The sequence below is a fragment of the Ambystoma mexicanum genome, chromosome 9, assembly GCF_040938575.1.
Source record: "Ambystoma mexicanum isolate Mex_15411 chromosome 9, UKY_AmexF1_1, whole genome shotgun sequence".
In the NCBI taxonomy this organism is placed as follows: Eukaryota; Metazoa; Chordata; class Amphibia; order Caudata; family Ambystomatidae; genus Ambystoma; species Ambystoma mexicanum.
The window spans coordinates 452,023,898-452,045,203 of NC_090931.1; the positions used below are offsets into that span (position 1 = coordinate 452,023,898).

Genomic DNA, 21,306 nt, shown 5'->3' on the forward strand with positions numbered 1-21,306 from the left:
GTAATTCTTCAACGCCCGCGCCTTTTCACAATAATTGAATTTTTCCTCCACAGAGGACAAAGACTTTCTCGCATACGAGATGACTTTGTTGACCTTGTCATACTTTTGGTATAATACTGCTGTTAAGCAAATATTTGAGAACCCTGTCTGCAAGAAGAACTCCTTGATTTCTATGCGGTAAGCCAAACAAGGTGCTTGGGAAATGCTTCTCTTTAGCTGTTTTACTGCCTCAGCTTGCTCTGGACCCCACTCTGACTTGACCTCAGCCTTTAATAGATGGACCAGGGTCCGCGTGACCTCTGCGTAGTCCTCTATGAACTTTCTACCATAATTAGTAAGTCCAAGAAGGCTTCGTAGTTCACACAGAGTCGTAGGGTCTTTTAATTTCAATAAGGCTTCCACCTTTTTCACCTGGGGACTGAGACCCTCAGGGGTGATTTCATTCCCTAAGAGGTTCACACAGGTCTTACACCACTGTGCCTTCCAAAAGGACAGTTTCAATCAGGCGTTCTGCAATTGGGTCAGAATATAGCGTATTTCAGCTATGTGCTCCTCCACAGTCAAGCTTTTGATTAAAACATCATCTACATAGCCCGGCTTTCCCCTTTCGTCCAAGTCGGGAGTGGACTTATGTAGGAAGATGTTAAATTCATTGCCAGAGTTTATGTATCCAAAGGGGGTTCGGGTCCACATGTATTGCTGCCCCCTAAAGGTAAAGGCAAGCTTGTACTGGTCTTCTCTATTCATGGGTACTGTCCAGTAACCGTTGGTCAGGTCAATGGCGGTATACACCTTTGACCCTTGGATTTGGGCCAGTCCCTGATCAATGTAGGGAATGGGCCATCTTGTCATGTGGACCCATTCATTTAACTCCCTAAGGTCTGCACAAAGTCTCCATTGGCCATTGGGTTTGAGTATCCCCAGTATCGGGTTATTAAAGGTACTGTGGATTAGACAAATTATCCTAGTCTGTGAGTGACTCCATAGACGTGAGAGGCAACCAGTATTGCTTTACAAATATGAGAGCCATCTCAGGGTTTGTTGGTATAGAGGTAGAATGTATCTCGGTGCGACCACAGTTGTACAAGTCCACAGCAAAAATGGCCTGAAAATTCAAAAACACCTGTTTCAGCTTCTGCTTTTTCACTTTGGTCTCACAGGCATCAGCGGGGTTGATTCGTTCCTCAACCATCTGCTTAAAGCCTAGGAATACCTCAGGTTTTGCAATTTATGCAGTACCCTCCAGTTGAGTGGAGAGATTTTTAGTTATGGTGTTGGCCTGGACACGAGGGGAGGTAGTCACTGTTGACTCAAAATACGCCTCATTCTTCCTGATGTCACAGGTTACCTCTTCCCCACCATAAGGCCAGAATGAGTACACCAAGGAATTCCCCCCTCTTTTCTGGAGGGATATCGTCGTCAACATTGTAGCAGTCATTTGGTATTGGTCCTATGATCTCATTCCCTAAGTCAATAGAATAATCTTGAGCATCAACCACCATTCCAATAAAGGTGTCTGCACCCAGAGGGATACTTATAGGGTCGCTGTTATCCACCAATATTTGAATGGTGTCATGTTCTAGGTCAACTAGTGGTGTTGGGTTCAAATACAAACCTTGCTGTTAGAGGTGATTATTCAAATATATGTAGGCGTCCTTATTTTTGAGGTTCTGTCCTTGCTTAATTTTTAGGGGAATCGTGAAATTGTCGTACCTGTCGTGGGATTGTGACCTCTTCTCCCATTTGAACTTCAACTGCATACAGCAGCAATTGAGCTGACCAAAATGCTTTGTCAGGGTTGTCAAAGCCCATGGGGTTACCCCCCAGTCAGGACCAGGCTTTGTAATTAATTTGGTCCAAATTAATTGCGACTTGATTGAGAATGTCAATGCCTATGTAAAAAGCAGAGGGGACATCTCTCACAACCCAACAATTATGTTCTATGCTTTTGTCACCAATGGAATTTTTTAGCATGCACCTGCTAGGCAGGAGATGTTTGGAATTTGGAATTTCCAGGCCCATTTCCCACTTATCAATAAATTTAAATGGGTGAATGTTCTGATCTTTTGGGAGTTTCCTGAATAATGCTTTGCTGAAGAAGCTTTTTACATTATTCAGGCATACTCTGGCAAGAACAGGCTCCCCCGCCCTCATTTACCTGAATGGGAAAAAACAGCTGTTCACCCTTTTTCTGGATTTCAGCCAAACCTTGAGCTGGTTTTTCATCATCTTTCATCATGGGATTTGGGTTTGGGCAGATTGTGGAGTGGTATACAATTTCAGGTTATTTCCTTCCAGTGTAAAACTGGGAGGAAGGTTAATTTTCAAAAATGGAGAAGGGTTCCCATCACCAGTTTGTTCTCCTGCAGAGATGATAGTGATGTCTGAGACTTGATTATTCCTGAAGTGAAATTCTATTTAGTCTGACCGTTGTTCAATCATGTGCATGTGCCATTTAAAATCACTTAATTGGTACTTTGTTTCAGTTTGATTGGCCGGTTAGTCTAAGTCCAGCGGACCTTGTTCACACAGTCAATTGAGGGGTGATAACCTCCAGAGGAGGTAATTGCCCAGTAGACTAGGTGTGCCCTCCGCAGTAACGACTATCACTGGGTGTTTCACCCTATGTCGATCAATTTTGATCTCCAGATCCACAGTCCCTTCAACAGAAATATAATTTCCATCGAAGTTTTGGAGTTGCCCAGGAAGAGGTGTGAGGGGAATTTGGTGACTCTCCCAATTCATTTGGTCAAAGGCCTTTTTAGACAGAACAGTGGCTTGGGATCCAGTATCCACCAGCACTGAAAATACACATTGACCCTGTACCTTGACGGAGGCATAAAATCAAATTTTGTGCCAGCTTGGCCATTCATTTCTTTATTTTGAACTCTGACACTGTGTGGACAGTTTTCTGTGTTGGAGTCTGGGAATATGTAAAGAAAATTTTGCAATCAGCAACAAACTGGTTTGGGGAAGTCCCCTTTTTCCCCTGATTCTTTCTGTCCCCCTTCTCCTGGAGACAGTTGCCCGAACCTGTTTGGGGGGAGAATCCCTCATTGCTTTCAGAGTCACCTGGGTGACATTACTGGGGTTCAGGGATTGGTGGTTGTGTGTCAGTCTCCATACTTACCCAGTCTAAGTTAGGGTCTTTTGGGACCCATTTTTCCTTTGGAGGGATCCCTCCATCCCTGAAAGAGAAGATTTTCATCCCTGAATCCTCCAGGGATTCTTCCCCTTCGAATGGGATGACGCGGACCTCCTCCATGAAATGTGTTTTCCTTGGCCCTTGTTTTCTCCTACTTACCATCTGTTCCCTAGGTTCCAGCTTTTCGGGGGTAGGAGATTTGTGTTCGTTCAGGTTCAGAGGTTTCCAGGGGTTTTTCTCAGTGGGAAAGAAAGTTTCCTCTAGGGCTTTGCATCTCCCTTCCCCTGGGCCTCCTCCTCTGGAACCTGTTGGTTGTCAGGATTTTCTCCCCTGCTGAGCCCTCAACATGCGACCCAGATCTTGTGTCAAACTATGACCTTGCGCTCCAGTTGCAACATCCTTTCTGGTTGGAGTGTGTGTCTGGAGTCGTACCTTTGCTGCTCTCGGAAGGGATAGCTGTCCCTTCTTCCAGAGTGGCTCAGCTATTGTGGGTTTCCCTGATAAACCTCCATCCTTGGTCTCCCTTCTCCCTGATTTGGGGATCTATTGTCCTGAAAGCGGGGGAGAGAGGAGGATTGTTCTGGAAATTGGGGCTTGGAGGGTATTTGAGGAAGAAACTTAAGTTGGAGGGTGGAGTATTTCTTCCCTCCCGAGGGAAGTTCTGAAGGAAGTTTTGAGGGCAGTTTCCTGGGGCAGTTCTTACCTGAGTGGACCCCCCCTTGTGCCGGGGGAGTTCATACATACCCCAAGATGGGTCTGTTACCCTTGTATCTCGGGCTGATATAAGTGGCAGGGTCAGATGGAATATTGTCTGCCATCCGATTGAGTTTGTTCAGAGGGCCTTCTCTGCCTCTCATTCTGCTTATTAGAGGGAGGAGTATTTTTAGGCCCCCCATTTTCAAGTCCTAAATGAGGGTATTTTTCATCTCCGCCACCTTGGCAGCTACGGGGGTGTTTGATGATTTGGAATTTTGGGGTTATTTTTGTTCTCCAATGGCTTTTGGACTTCATACATCCAGGTAGCCTGTTCTATCACCCAATCCAGGGTCCTACGCTCATGGAAGTCCCTAACCAGTTGAGTAATTATATATTTTGGGAGTGCATGGCAGTAAGTATTAATAAACACCTGATATCTGTGTGCACCCGTCTAGAGGTCTGGGCAAACGCTGCTTCAGTTTTTGCACAAACTCTCTCAGTGACTGGTCTTCTCCACACTGCAGGATGTAGGCCACTTTGCAGGCATCCTGAGGGTTACTATGCACAGAGAAATGATTTAAGGTGGCCACCTTATAGGTGGACCATCTTTGGTGATCTTGACCCTCCAGCCATGCAAAGAAGCTGGAGTATTCCGGGGAGAATGTCCATTTGACAAACTCCATGGAAATGTGATCATTTTCTATGCCAAATGACATCATCTGTTCATATAGCTCTAGATGCTCCCAGACTGAGTATTTGGCATTTGTGTGATATGGTGTTATAAAGCTTCTGATGGCTTTTATTTGCCGAATTGGGTGTTTCACCAGACCTCTCTTCTGTTTGGCAGCCTTCTTTTTCCACTGCATCTGAGTCCACTCGCCCTCTAACTCAGAGCTGCTACTATTGGTGGTCCACTCCCTGTCCTCTAGGCGCTTCTGACTCTATGAGACTGGGAATCCCTCCCAGAATGACAGGGTCTGGGCTCCACTCCCCTGCAGTGCTGTGGGCTCTCTGGGTAACTTCCCTTTGGTGCCCTGTTTCGCACAGGGGAGTACTCATCTTCCTCATCCCTTCTTCCGGATGTGGTGGGGAATTCCCCCGCCTCCCAGAATGTGTGAAGGTTTTTAAGATACTCTTTTGAGGCCTGGACTCTGATTCTTCTATGTCTGCAAAGCGGTCCAGTTGGTCCTTTTGTAACTTGTGTTTCTGCCAGTCTAACTCCCTGATTCTCTCATCATAGGAGCCCTCCTGGTCAGAAGTATCTGCTAGGGTATTTTTAAATCTGGATAAAGATGAATATGTATCAATATCTGATAAGGACCCGGCTTCTGGCTCAGTTATACTAGGCCTGATTGAGTCCAGCTGTCTCGTGTTTCCCTGTTCTTGCAAACTGGCAGGCATGAAGTAAGCAGCGCCCTGCGCATATAATATGGTGAGTTGGCTTGGGGTCTCTGGTAAGGAGGTCATCACACCGTGGTTGGAGGATGCTCTTCCATACTCTAACTATTCGGGGTGCCACAAAGCCAATTTGTATCTAGCCATTTCCTTCTCCAATCCCTCAGATGTATTGTTCTCAGACCATATCTCTTGGTGATATATAGCGGCCTGAGATTTGAGCTCTGCTACCAGGTCTTTAGTAGCTTCTATTACTTTGTGTTGTGCCACTACTTCGTCACTCAGTATCTTGTTCTCCTCACAAAGGGACTCATTGTACATTTGTGAGGCCTGTATTATCTGGGCATACTCAGACCTCTTTTTTTGCTGGAGACTGATCGCCTCACAGGCCTGTGTTGCCTGCTCTTGGTCAAATTCTACTTGCTTCACATGTCCCATTAATTTTTCATTTTCTTTCCATCACTCTTTCAGTCAGTTGCTGAGAACTTAATTCACTATTCTCTGTGTCGTTCCTTAACTGGTACACTTCCTGACACAGGGCACTTTTCTCCTAACACAATTTGCTATTCTCTTCGCTGATTTGTTCTCCCTGTCATTTCAGAGCATTCAGATTCTGGTGCTCCTGATTGAATTCCGCTTGCGAATTGACTTCCTTTATGATAAACTGGCTATTCTCATCTTTTAGTTTTTTAATTTGCATTTGAAGTGCACACATGTCCACTAAGCAGGCTCTATTATGCACCACTTGCTCACTTAATTTTAGTTGACCATCTCTCATATGTTCTTGATATTCCTCTCTCAGTGCAGAAAATTGGGGCTCTCGCTCTAAATTTGTTTGCTGCTGTGCCACTAACTCATCCTTTAGTTGCTGAATCTTATTTTCTAATTTTGACTCCGAATGTTGACTCTGTTGCACTTTTTCCTCTTCTTGCCTCAGCTCCCTCTGTGCTTGATCCAAAAGCTCAGATTGGGATTGGACAGAGGCTATACTCTCCTGGTATCTTTCTTCCATGATCACCATATGAAAGTACATATATGCTGTGAGCTGAGGCATTTTAATTTGCTCATCTCTAGTGGTCTGTGTCATATAAAAACTTATCAGGGCCTGATGTAACAGCCCATTATCTTGCCACATATCGACATTTACAAAGGTAACCTCCTGCATCATTCTAGATTGCCACATTTCATTCTCCTGTTCTTCCCATTCACCTTTAATGAACAGTTTGGATAGAAGGTGCTTCCAAGCCACATTGATTTCTACGGTGTTCATTATGAAAGGTTTTATGGACCTACTATGCTTTCTATGCACTGGCAAAATCTCGACCCTGTTCCTGCATAGTTTGTATTCACAATGACGACTCAATAATTATTTTTATCTACACACACTGCCCTGAAACCCAGGGTACAGGTTTGGATAGCGCCTTCACAATGCAACACAACTTTCTACCCACTAAATGCAATCAAACCTTCAATGAGTAGTCTGCTGTACTGCACTGTCACGAGTGAAAACTCTCTACCAGTGATGGCACAAGCCACCATTTTTGTCGTGGCTTATTACACGGTCACACCCGAGTCAGGGAGCTTCTTCCCCCACAGGGAGTACGGTGCACAATAGAAACACTTTTGATTTTTATATCAGGTCCTTTTTGATAAGGCCTCCAACCCGTTTTGCACACAACATCAACAACTTCCCGGTGCCGCAATGGACTAGGAACTAGGCTGGTATGTATTAAGAATTATTTATTAATTTATTTATTCAGCAAAACATCACAAATAGATTACATCACCCAACAATGTTGCGGCAACACAAACACAAAATAGCTTCTATAAAGGCACTGACATAGGGATATGTTGTCACAATTAAGTTCTTTTAAATCACCCACCAATACCAGAAAAGAACAGTTCAAGACACACAGTGATTCAAACAGGGTTATGCTTTTCTCCCAGCAACTCTCACCCCCCAAACATCAATTAAGCTTGACTCTTTTGAATGGAAGGCATTGGCAGGGTGTGGGAACACAATGGAAAAATCAGATTTTGAATATGACTCAAAGAAACTATTTGGAGTCTAATGGGAGACAGAAAGGCAATGGGCCAAATTTGTTTTGCAGAACACAATGGGAAACTTGATTTTTACTTATTTAGCACAGATGCAATGGGAAAAGAATGAACAGCAAGGGGAAATTCGTTTTGCAGCACACAATGGGAAAATCGGTTTGATTTATTTAGCACAACTGCAATGGGGAAAGAATAGAAGGAAATGGGAAATTTGTTTTTCTACACCTAAAATAACACGCAGGGCTTTGTTATTTTTTATCAGGGCACAATAGGAAAATTGATTTTGGGATGTGTAACACGGATGCAAGGTAAGACAAAATGCAAATTACACTTTCGTTTTGCAGAGCACAATGAAAACACAGGGGCAATTTTGTTTTGCAGAGCACAATGGACACACAGGGGCAATGTTGTTTTCCAGAGCACAATGGGAACACAGGGACAATTTCGACCTGCAGAGCACAATGGAAACACATGGTCAATTTTTGGTTTTGACCTTGCAGATGCACAAGCACTACTGGGCTTTTCACTTCAGGATTAACATGAAGTGGCTCAAGGGGGAATTTTGTTTTTACACCCTGCAAACACACGCGTGGAACAGGACTGTCGGGTTAATTCTTTTATGAAAGTCTGGCGAACATTTTGCTGAGCATATTATTAGTCCAAATAAGGGAAAAACAAAATGACATGCTTTTGTTTTACACATGAAATGAACGCTGTTCCACTACAGCTGCTTGAACACCATTATGGCATTTCCTTTAAGATACTGTGCATTGCGGTTTCTTGAATATCAGTACAGCTCTTCATGGATTTGCCAACATCATTTCCACGTGTCTTTCTTTTCCTTCATGAAATACATTGCGCATACTTTAGCATCTTCAGATTTGTGTTCCATAGGCCGTATGTCGGCCATGATTTCTGCCCTGGCCTTTTATTTCGAGTGAACCCTCATACTGGCTCTGGCCTCTTTATGGCGTCCGGGGCTATGTTACCCCAGAGTACAAACACACATGATCATATTCACGCTCATTTACCCACCAGTCACTCACCAGCACACCGTCTCTCTCATTCACTTGCACACCCAGAACATTCACATTGCATTCTACACATGCGCACCCTCGACATTCACACGCACTGCATTCTCATTCACATGACGATCGCACTCACACCCATGCATACATAAACACCATTCACATGCTCTCACACATACATACATAGATTACATACATACACATCTGACATTCATGCATGCATAAATCACACATGCAGAATGCAGAAATAAAAATAAACTTTCTTACCTTTTTCCTGCAGACTGTATGCTCTGTCTTCACTCCAGGCCTCCTTCTCCCTTCACTCCACAGTGACAGGGACCACGGAGCAGGGAGAGCTTTCTGTTTCCTGTCTGACATACATAGGTGAGCCGGAGACAGAGAAGAACTCCCATCCCTCGCTGCTATTCGGGTGCACCCTGGTTTGACGCCGCTGTTTTGACACAGGCCAGTTTGGCACAACTACTTCGGCATGGTGGCCATTTCAGTGCATCCATTTTGGCGCAGATGTCTATCTGGTGGCGTCGATTTGACGTGAGGGGCATTTGGACGTGGCTGACATTGCAGCCATTTCTAAACACCCTCACGCCAAATAAAAATGGATTACTTGCCACAAATGACACTCATTAACAGGTAGTATACCTGTTAATGTGTTTAATTTGTGACAATCAGTTGCTGGGCTGGCTGGTAGCACAGGGTGCTGCAGTGGAAGAGAGGTGCTGAACTAGTTGAAAGATTGGTGTGCCACGTGGTAGAGAGGCACTGGGGTGGGCTGATAGCTGAAGGTGCTGCAAAGCTAGAGAAAGGGAAAGATGGCAGATAGGACATGGTGCTGCAGTGGTAAAGAGGTGCTAGGCTGGATGATAGCTCAGGATGCTGCAGTGGTAGAGATGTACTAGACTAGTTAAATGCTGAATGTGCCATGGTGGTAGAGAGGCACTGGGGTGGGCTGATAGCTCAAGGTACTGCAATTCTAGAGAAAGGGATAGATGGCAGATAACACATGGTGCTGCAGTGGTAAAGAAGTGCTAGAGTGGCTGATAGCTCAGGGTGCTGCAGACTTGAAAGCTATTTCAAAGCTTGGTGTGAGCCACAGTGGTAGAGAGGCACTGGGCAGGCTGATAGCTTCAAGTTGCTGGAATGCTGGAGAGGTGGAAGGCTGGCGAATAACACCACACAGTGCTCCATTCCTAGAAAGATGCTGGGCTGCATGACAGCTCTGAGGGTTGTGGTGGCAAAGAGATGCTGGATTGCGATGTCCTGGACAGGCTGATTGCTCAGAGTGCTGGAGTGTTGGCGAGAAGCGGGCTGCTGGGTTGGATAATAGCTCACAGTTCTACAGTGGTAGTGGGATACTGCAACATTACTAGAGAAGTGCTACAGTGCTAGAGGTCCTGGCTGCAGTGCTAGAGAGGTGCTAGGCTGGGTGACAGCCCAGGGGCCTACAGTTCTAGAGAGGTGCATGGCTGCAGTTCTAGGCATATGCTGGCTGCAGTGCCACAGATATGCCGGACAGGCTGACAGCTCAGTGTGCTGCGTACTAGACAGGAGCTGGTTGCAGTGCAAGAGAAGTGCTGGCTTCAGTGCTGGAGAGGTGCTCTGCTGGCTGATAGGTTGAAGTGCTGTGGTGCTAGAGACGTGCTTGCTGCAGTGATAGAGAGGTGCTGGTCTGAATGATAACTCGGGGGGTGGGAGGGGCGGCAGTGCCAGAGATATGTTGGCTGCAGTGCTAGACAGGTGCTGGATTGGATGTCAGCACAGATGGCCGCAGTGGAAGTTACATTCTGGCTGCAGTGCTGAGAGCTGAGTTTGATGGTATCTCAGAAGACTGCAGCAGTAGAGAGAGGCTTGCTGCAGCGCTTGAGAAGCACTGGACTGACTGTTTGCTCAGAGTGCCGTAGTGCTAAAGAGGTGCTGGGGTGAGTGATAGCTCAGAAAGCAGCAGTGGTATATAAAATGCTGCATCCGGACTCGGCGTGCAGAATCGATCCCATTGACAGTACACACCTAATTAGGCATTGGGACATGAAAGAGTTGAAATCAATCGGAGCATAGCTGTTCATTTAGCACGCACAAAACAAGACTTCAATAGATTTGAAGCAGCTGTGAGAACAAGAGAAAGAAAAAGCACATGTGGTTATTGAAGCACGAATTTTTAGGGACACCAACAACCAGAAGTAGTTGCCTTGAGGCTGTGAACGAAAGCACAATTAAATAGCTTCAGAACTACGGACCTTTGCAAATTTTTTTCAACCAACACATAAGTGTACTTTCATTAGAGTGATGAAGCGCATGTCGCCAGCACTAGCACTTTCTTTCGGTATATAAATGCTGGTTGCAGTTTTTGGGAGGTGTTGGCTGCACTGATGCAGAGGGATTTGGAGAAATGATAGCATAGAGGGATTCCGTGCTACAGAAAGGCTGATGTAGTGCTAGAGATGTGCTGAGCTGATTGATATCTCGAGGTGCTTTTGTGCTTGAGATGTCCTGGGTCGGTTGATAGCTCAGAGGGGTACCGTGTTAGATAGATGCTAGCTGCGAATCTAGAGAGTTGCTGCTGCACAGCACCAATGAGGGAGATGGCTGGGTGATGAATTAGTGTGCTGAAGTGTTAGAGAGTTGCTGGGTGTTGACTGGATGATAGCTTGCTGTGCTACAGTGACAGGTGCTACCGCCTTGCAAGAGAGATGCTAGCTACAGTGCTGGATGGGTGCTCGGCTGAGTTATAGCTAGAGGTGCTGCAGTCCTAGATGGGTGCTGGCTGCAGTGCTAGAAAGGTGCTGTGCTCGATGGTAGCTCAGACAGCAGCAGTGCTGAGAGTTGTCATGCTGACTGATACCTAGAGGAGCAGTGGTGCTAGAGGGGTGCTGGCTGCACTGCTAGAGGGGTGCTGCTGGGCTAGATTATGTCTCAGAGGGCTACAGGGCTAGAGAGATGCTGCCTGCAATGCTGGGGAAGTGCTGGCTGCCGTTCTAGAGAGCGAATGGCCTGGATAATAGTGTTATATCCGCCTCATGTCCCGCATGCGTGGTGACGTGAGGTGCAAAATAAAGGACCCCCTCTGCCGGAAGCTGGCAGTTTGTGAGATGAGAAGCTAACTGGTGTGACGTGTGTTTCTTGCCACCACATCTTGCACCGCATGGCCTACATGTCTGGCCCATCACAAACCCTCTCCCCGCCGGCAGCACCGGCTGGGGACACAATACTGGCGACGAGCACAAGGAACGAACCCACATACACGGCTAGCAACGTGCTCTCATTCTGATGAATGAGAACATCGTCACAATTTTTGGAAACACTGAGGCGTGTGTCTCCTCCACATGTGGAAGGTTCTCCAACATCTTTCATACTTGACAAACTGCCCAGGCAAAGCCATAGGAGGCACATCCTGACCTCAAACAGCCTGCACCTCGCCACAGCAAACCAACAGGTGTGGAGGAGTGGTCACCTAGCACTCACAGCCATGGGGGCGCACACGCACACAAAAATAAATCCAACATGTCCACTGGACCAAGCACACTGAGGTCCAGCACGTCAACAAGAATAGTGGCGTCACTGACACCACTTGCGCCACCACTTCAAAGTCAAGGGGGTGCCACAGCAGCACTGGGTCCTTGTGACCCATATACAGATCCATCGTCAGTAGGGCCCCGCTGGATGATCAGGATTCAAAAGTTGCAGATGGCAATGGATTGTAAAGTTGTCACAAGGCCAAGAAAACTAAGATCACACCTCCTGCTTAATGTTGGCGATGATGTGCTGCACATTTTTAACTCCTTGGCTGTGGGCAATGGCACGGATGTCTACAAAGTGGCAAAGGACGTACTGATGGCACACTTCATACCACAATTGAATCCTGGCTATGAAACTTCAACTTCTGCACCACATTTCAAATGGAAGATGAAACACTCAATGCCTACCACACACAACTCAGGAGACTAGCACTATCATGAAAATTCAATGACATTGAAAAGGAAATAAGGTGCCAAATAATCCACGGGATGAGGTTGGAGAAGCTACAAAGAATAGTACTGAGCGAAATAGGAATCACCCTAGCAAGAATACTTGCCAGAGGGTGCCAGAGGGAGCAGTCACATGCAAGAGCAGCACAAATAAGTACCACCTACAGAAATTACAGCTTGCACCAACGACAGCAACGATAACACAAATCACCAACCGCCCAGCACCAAGCAATGAAGATAGCGAAACGCACAACACAACACAATGGCAACCAAGAATACCAGGGCTGATCGAACGCGGATGGTGTGGAGGAGCGCAACAGGGAAAATAATTATCCAGCACAAGGGACCACGTGCGGAGCATACGGCAGAAAAGACCACTACGCACGCATCTGCAGATCGTCATGCCCGCCCCAATGCAGACAACCACAGCAGCTGAAACTGGTCCCCAAGAAGAAAAAGCAAGCCGACACACGTCTGGTGGTAACCGGCAACGAATATTCAATGGACAAATCCGGGGATGAACGTGAAGAAGCAGCAATGGCTGTGGAAGCAGGATGAATGAGGAGAAGAGGCAAGATCCACCTCGTCTCGGCATTGGAACGAGGAGGTGACACATCAAAAAGAAAAAAAAGGAGACCGAAGTGCCTCATCAACATACAAGGTCAGGGAACAATGGTATCAATCGACACAGGGGCATTGGTGAACGTCATGCTGACCGACATGTTCTGACGATTGTGTCCACGACCAGAACTCAAACATTGCCGGTGGTGGGACATTTCTGAACCACACTGAGCAGAGGCAAAAGACAATTCAGTCAAAGTGTACATAGTCAACACAGGAATTGAATCCCTACTCAGCTGGGAGTCAGCTGAGGAACTAGGACTCATAAGCTTCATCTGCCATATCACCGATTCCACAGACATCACAAACCTGCTTGCCGACACCCAAGCACTTTCCAAGGCATAGGATGCCTCAATGGCAAGCTGATAAAGCTACACATCGACCCTACAGTTCAACCCCTGGTGCTACATAACCGAAGAACCACATTCCACATGCGAGACCTGGTGGCAAAAGAGCTACAGGAACTGGTTGAGGCTGGTATTACTGAACAAGTGACTGGCCCAATGCCATGGGTAGCCCCAATGGTTGTCATGAAGAAATCCAAACAACCTGGAAAAGTATGAATCTGTATAGACATGCGCCTACCCAACACAGCCATAAAAAAGGAATGACAAATCACTCCCACACTCGATGAATCAATCAGAGACCTCACAGGATCCAAAATCTTCTCAAAACTAGACCTCAATGCAGGCTATCATCAGCAGAAACTGCACCGTAATTCGGGATACCTCATGACATTTTTGGCTCACCTGGGCTTGAGACGGTACCAGAGATTAAGTTTTGGAATATCGTCAGCGACGGAGGTGTTCCAACAAGCCATTCAAGAGGTAATCCAAGGAATTCCGAGAGTGCTAAATGTCAGTGATGACATCCTCAGTCACGCCAGCAACAGGGAGGAATACTTGCACCGACTAGAAATGTTGATTGAAAGACTGGAGACAGCGGGCCTCACAATTCACCACGACAAATATTAATTCCTAAAAGAAGAGATAACATTCTTCGGGTACGTCTTCAGCAGTGATGGGATATCTGCCGACCAAAGCGGACATAAAAGGAGCCTCCCCACCAAGGACACCTACGGAAGTGCGCTGTTTTCAGGGCATGGCCACATACTGCGATAGGTTTATTCCTAACCATGCAACCATGTCAGAACCACTGAGCGAACTCACCAAATCCAAATGTGAGGAGGAATTTGAATGATCAAAGCATCATTGTTGTCAGACACAACAATGGCATACTATGATCCAACCCTACCAACAGAACTATACATGGACGCGAGTCCCGTCGGACTCAGAGCAATCCTGGTGCAACAATCAAGAACAGGAGAGACCACACCCATTGCCTACGCCTCTCGAGCGCTAACATTTTCACATATATTTCTTTGGGTGGAAGTTCAAAGCCTACACCAACCACAAGCCTCTCATCCCAATCTTCACAGGCTCCTCAGGACACCCACCAGCTAGAATTGGGATGTGGCTGCTACACCTCCAACAATACGAGTTTGAACTGGCATACCAGGCAGGGACCAACGGTCTGGTTGCTTTCCTATTCAGACACCCAAGAGCCGCAACACTCGACGAGGTGGACGAATCAGAAGAGACAGAAGAGCACATCTGCCTGATCCTCAACACCATGAAGCCTAAGGCAATTAGCATTGCTGACATTGTGGAAGCCACACAAGTTGACCCATGCTGCAACATCATAAAGGACACAATACTGGCAGGAGACTGGAAGTCATTCCTCTGCCACGATAAAATCGCACGCCAGTGGCCAAAGACTTCCTCACAGAATGTTCTGGTACGGCAGGAACTATCAGTCACTAATGATGGAATCATTCTGAGGGGCACATGCATAGGAATCCCCATCAGCCTACAAGACAGGATTGCCACATTAGCCCATGAAGGACATCAAGGAATGGTCAGAACAAAAGCCAGGATACAACACCAAGTGTGGTTCCCCCAAATAGATGCCGAAGTTGAAGAAACCATTACATCCTGCCACCCATGCCAAATTACCGGGGCAGCGCCAATCCCTGAGCCGATCCAGTGTGCGGAGCGAGGGTCATCAAGATAGTAAGCCATTAGCATTGACTTCTGCACAGTACATGAGGGGACATAACTACTGGTAACCATCAATGACTACTCACGGTATCCGGAGGTGGAAATAGTGTCCTCAATGGCAGTGGACACAGTAATTCCAGCACTCGAAAAACAATTCACCACACACAGACTGCCGAGGGATGCCAAAAGTGACAACGGACCACCGTTCCAAGGGATGGAGCTAAAAAAGTATGTGGCCAACCAACACATCCAGTACCGTTACATCACGGCAAGGTGGCTGCAAGTGAACAGTGACATGGAGAAATTCATGAGAATACTCAACAAAGTTCTACACATATCCAAACCCAGAACAGCCTGTGGCAAGTTGACCTATACCGGTTTCTGTGTAACTACAGAGTGAATCTCCACAGCTCCACAAACATATCCCCAGCAGACCTTATGTATGGGACAATGGTGGATGCATCAATACCACACCATCCCAACAGGGGTGTAGATGCTCTCGACAGTGAACGTACACAAGCCAAGAGAATGCTGGCAAACAAACACATGAGCATCAGTAGAAGAGCAAGAGAATCCAAGCACCAGGTTGGCGAACAGGTTATTGTGCCCTTCGTACTGGGAGGGATATTGTGCCCTCCACACTTAAAATGGCCCTTGGCCCCAGGATGTCATAGAGTTTCATCTCCTGAGAATCACCTGCAGTTGCAAAGTTAGACTTCCCAGAGTTTCCAGCATTCTGCACACTTGGTTTTGTCTAAGGTTCAAATTCTCCCCAGTCTTCAAAGAGATTGGTCACTCTTGTTGCTGCAGCTTTGCCCCCTTCACTCTTATTGCAGACCTGTCTTCCCTCTGGCTGGTCCAGGTTGCTCCACATTCTGCATTGCTTCTGGCATTCCTGCTCCTGGTTTCTGGCCCCTCAACGGTCTCTTGGCACATTCCTTTCGAGCTTTTCACAGTAGGTCAGATTACTCAGCTCTGCACAGGCATTTGCACCTCTCTCCATCCCTACACTCCATTCATCAGGTAAGATCAGGGACCAAGCTTGTCTCTCATTGTTTGCGGATGGGTGTCTGCACTGTTTCCATTTATTCTGCTGGCACCTGTCCCTCAGCACCAACTCCAACATACATTGAATAGGTTTTATGCTTGTGAATTGGTCCATGAGGCCCCGTCCCTTATACGGTCCTCCATCCATTCAGGAGGTTTCCACTCTCAGTGAATACTGCAATTTGCCTGTCCTGTAGGTTCAAGTAATAGTTGCACGCCTGTCACATGGGTGTATTTCTCATATCTGAAGTTTGTATGTTGGGCTAACTTTCTCTCTCCTCCAATCCTCAGGCAGGATTATCCTGCTGATATCAGGATGACAGGCTTGGTGTGGTGTGACCTACCAACACACATATCCAGACAGGCATCTGAAAAGGAAGGACTATTCTGACACTTTCGCCAGGAAGCTAATTGCTCTAACTTTAAGCCCTGGTTGGTCGGCTTTGCTGGAAAGGGGGACCACTTCCCGGGTCCCTTTTGAAGGAGATGGATCATCTTTGTCACAAGAAGTATGACACTCATGGGTGCCGTGGCAGGTCCTCATCATGCTGACAGCTTGCCTTGACGCTAAGCTACACACACCCAGTTCGTGCATAAGGACCCACCCAACCGGCATGCACTCTCAAGTGAGGGCATATTCTGAGAAGTAATTTGTTGGAAGTAATGTTTTCCTGATATCGCCCTGAGGAGACTCTCTGAAATGCTGGTTGCTGCATTGCCAGCCTCACCAGTTACAGTCGATTGATGGTCCAAATATCAACCTATTATGCAGGCATATATGCTTGAGATAAACAACTGACACCAAAAAACATTCTCTGTGTAAATACTTTCACAAACTCAATGGCATAATAATGCACCCTATTGTGTATTGTACTGTGGGGCATGCACACAGAGGCATGAGCTCTAGGGTACCCTAATGTCCATGTGATGAATCGACTTCTGTCCTGCAGGAGTACACGGGTACGTAGAGGCTAAGCTGCTTACTCAGCCTCAGGCTTCTACAAACCAAGAGTGATCCCAATCACAAAGATGAAACAGACACAGTTAAGAGATAAACCTCCTTTGGGTTTTGTGGTACATGGGTACGTTAGCAACTCAACGGTCTGAAGAAGAAAGTGGGAGGCATATTTACTAGGCTCGAAACAACACCAGAAATCCTCATCTGCAATCCAATGAAAGTAAAAAAGCTTTTGGAAACAAAAGACGAGATCACTACCATCGACGGAGTAAGAAATCTTAATCCCCCAAATCTTTTTCTAAAAGTAGATAGAAAACTGGGCTCTCTTCCTCGTTACCTCCAAAAGTTTCCAGATAGAGCGACAAGAAGTAACTTCATGAGATTAAGACTCAACATCACCTATTCGGGAGAAGTACTGGCTAGAAGAAACCAGGGTGACAAAGCTATTAAACTATTTAAACATTGCGATCCTCCAAGCCATCAATCCCTCAAACATTTGCTAATGGAGTGCAAGGGCACTTGGGAAACAAGATTATTGTTGCTTGGAAGATTTGTGGCTAAAAAAGAGAGCTTAATGTGTGACCTGTTCTGGGACGTACTGATCGCAGGCCAAGAAATCACGGCTACAAAAGTAAATGTTTTGGAAACATTTTCCATACTCTTAAGTTCAAAAATCACGAGCCAGTCATATGAGCAAAATGAGGGCCCCTTTTGGTCTTAGCTAGGTCACCCCTGGTTATCTCTGGTCATCTTTGGTTTCATATCGGGTTTCTAATTTTTGGTTTTGTACCGAGGAGATTTCTTTCTTTTTTCTTTGTAAAGGTTTTTAATTTAAAACCAAAACAAATAAATAATAAAAAAAGGTACATAGGCCAAGGGAAGGCTACACTCTCAAGAGGGGTGTGAATGTGATCCAGTAGCAACCCAAACAGCAAAGTATAACAGTCCAAAATAAAGGGAGTCCCCAATAAAGTTTCTAAACAAAAATATGTATACTTTTATTAAACACAGCATCTGCAATAATAGCCAAATAGAAAAACACTGCACAGAACCCACCCCTGTGAAAAAACAGACAATATGTAAGATAGAAAGATGGCTTACTCTGGGTAATGTCCACCAATATCCTGGAGATGGTTAGGGAACAGTGCACTCCTCTGCCTTGGACATTCAGTCTTCTCACTCATTGGCAGAAGACGTAAGAAAGTCAACTCTCCCAACAGAGGTCCAAATAATTCTTCATCAGGTGTTTATTGCAGAGTGAATCCCAGAAGGAGTAGAAGACCCCTTCTTTAAAAGGAGAATCTCCAAAGTAATTCGATAAAAGTAACCCTGCTTTCAGGGATCCAATCTCTGTTCTTGAAACAAGTGGCCTTTGCCTTCTCACATCATACGCAAAGTCCTTGTACTAAAGGGAAGTGAAGGAAACAGGAAGGAAAGAGGGATCCAGAAAGAAACAAGGTGTGGTTATCATTCTCCAGCTATGATGAGCACTCTGTCTACACTAACTCCTCCACCTTCCCTTGTCAATAGCATTAAATGTAATTTTGGTATGCAGCACCGTGGTGTGAGGCATTACCTGACCTCACAAAGGATCAAAAGGACAGATATAGCCATCCAGTCTACTGCTCTGCAAGTGACAGGGCCAGGCTGTCTGACAACAATACACATACCTTCCACTGGGTTATTGGCTCACATTGCTGACACATGCATGATATCAATATGATCTACTTTCTTATAGTATATGAATTCCTATCCACCATACAATAAACTCTGATATGGCTTAATGCTTAAAGATTAAACTGCCACCAGAATAGTAATTCCTCATACCTAAGTGGTTTTGGGACAGATGGACAGACTTTAAGTGCTGCCTCTGTGCTGAGTGACATGGCTGACACAGCAGCTTTCAAATAGGCACCTGTGATGCCTGGACCTGATCTGTGCCACTGTAGAGCAGGTGCTCCAGACAAGGGTATGGATTCAGCAAGGCAGAGATGTACACTGTGGTTTTGGCATGGAGCTTATGAAAGGGAGCACTGGTTAGCAGATCACCATTTCAGAGATGGAATTACCCAACTCATTGAATTTATTAATAAAACAATCAAACAAATGTCAAGGCTTCTAGACCCTTGCCAGGTGGTAATCCTTCACAATCCCTCTTTAAAAGTTACGAGATACATCTGTTTTCCTGTCCATCCTCCTAAATTTACTAAACTATAAACTAAAAGTAATTGGGGTCATTATGACCCAGGCGGTAGCCGTGCTGGTAAATACCGGCACGGCTGCTGCCGGAGTCATGAATTTACTGGCACCCGGCAATGGGGACTTACCAGGGCATTTTAGCCGTGGCGGACCCGGGACATCCCCATTGCCAGGTGTCGGTAATTATTACTCCCTATTTCCATTTGAGTCCCATTGGACTCAATGGGAATGGGGAGTCCAAATGCACCGGTACCACTCATAAATGGTGCCGGTGCATCTGTCGAGGTATGCTCGCGTGTGCCAGTCCACCCGCCAGGTCAGACCAGGCGGCCGGTAAGGCACCCGCTAGCAGAACACGTAGTTTGCCGGTCCGGTAACAACGGTGCCGGTAGTTTACCGGCACCGTTGTTACCGGACTGGCAATCTTGTAATAAGGCCCATTGTCTTGTTGCAGAGGGTGGGAAGGGTCTTTCTCAGTGTGCAGTGAAAGCTACTCTGGAGAAGTTGTTGGTCCCGGAGGTGCATGTCGGGAGGTTATTCTTGCCTCTGATAAGCTTTATGGGGATGTATTTATTTTGTCTCCAAGCGGGGGGATGCGTTGGGGGCTCTAGGGTCTTTTGTGATTTGCAAAGTAGATTTAATTTGCATGTTGGAGACAGAATTGGATTCAAATAAGCGAGGCTGTGAAGAGGATTGTTGAGAAATCTGGTCTTGAATGTTTCAAAGCATGCGTGCGTGGATTGTATTGGAGTGTTCCCGGGATTTTGGATGTTAATGTGGACTTTGTAATGCCTCGTGCATTTTTAGGAAGCTGAGGATTTCAAAGGTAACAATTTAAGATCTGAAGTAAGGAAAATTCAAATGAGAGTGAAGCGATCTTAATTTTTGCCTAAACATCAGAAATGTCTCTTTCCAGGCACTTTACGAAGAGTAAATGACACATTGTACCTTGATAAGTCTGATGTTAGACTCGGTGCATTCCACTGTCTTTATGTAGCTGGATTCTAGAGATGGGTGCCCCCTGTGCTGGGGCTGTTCCCATGGCCCTCTGTTCACCTTGTGTCCTTTTGTATCTGATCTATCCGGTCTACCTGCTAGAGGTATTCCCGAAGTCTTGTGTGTTTGTGACCAATATTGAGAAGGAAGTGGTTGTGAGAGCTTGCTGGCAGGTGGATGTAGTTCACGTGGATGTTTCATCAGTCTTTAACTCTCCGCAGGTGGTCAAGAAGTCCTGCTACCCACGCTGGAACGAGACCTTCGAATATGACCTGGACGAGGCCCTGACTGAGAAACTCACGGTGGAGGTTTGGGACTGGGACCTTGTGAGCAAGAACGACTTCCTGGGAAAGGTGAAATGTCTACCTCTTAACAGGCTGATATCAATACTCTTAGACTCTATTGTGACATGACCGAATACATTGCACGTGTTTTAGGTGGTAGCAAAACACTGATTCCATTAATGGATGCTCTGGTTGCTCCAAGGCTTGATTGTCCAAACTGTGAATGCCTGTGCCACTTTTTTCGCATAGCGCATCATGCTGGATTCTTCCTGATTTTAAGCTCCATAACATGTGCTAATACCATGAGGATCCTGCCAGGATTCGAACCTGGAGTGGCAGGGTGACCTCATGTCAGATGCGAGCATTTCGTCATGACCTAACCACCCATTCGTTCATTATTCAAAAAAAGGGAAGTCCGAGCAATAATGATTGTGGTTTCCAAGAATGTGGGCATTTTTTGATGACTTGTTAGAGTGATAGTTTGTTGCTGCTGTACGAAATAGGTATTAAACCTGTGGCATTTGACTGGAATGGCAGGGCATTCATTGGGCCAGGGCTAGCCAGGAAGAGCCTGGAAAATGTTTCTGAGACAGGGTGGAGCCAGGGCCAGCCCAGAAACATCACACATATTACCCCAACTAGCAGACTGAGGGCCCGATTCTCAACTGGGTGGTAATTGCCGAAAATGTTGTTAAAAGGGCTAAAGACGTTTTCGGTAATTACACCCTATTCTAAAGGTGGCGCAATGTTCCGAAGTTGGAATGATTGCGCCACTTTAGTAATATGGGTGCCGGTTGATAGAAAGGGCTGGAAGCCGACCTAGCAACCGGCACTCTCCT

General features: G+C 46.1%; 1 protein-coding gene across 1 annotated transcript in view; it reads left to right on the forward strand.

Annotated features, from left to right (window-relative positions):
- LOC138488168 (ras GTPase-activating protein 4-like) overlaps nucleotides 1–21,306 on the forward strand; it is a 1,092,176-nt gene that overhangs the window by 715,818 nt on the left and 355,052 nt on the right. Inside the window, exon 7 of the mRNA XM_069614957.1 lies at nucleotides 20,405–20,536. Within this exon, the coding sequence (XP_069471058.1) occupies nucleotides 20,405–20,536 (132 nt within the window). The remainder of the gene's footprint in view (nucleotides 1–20,404; nucleotides 20,537–21,306) is intronic.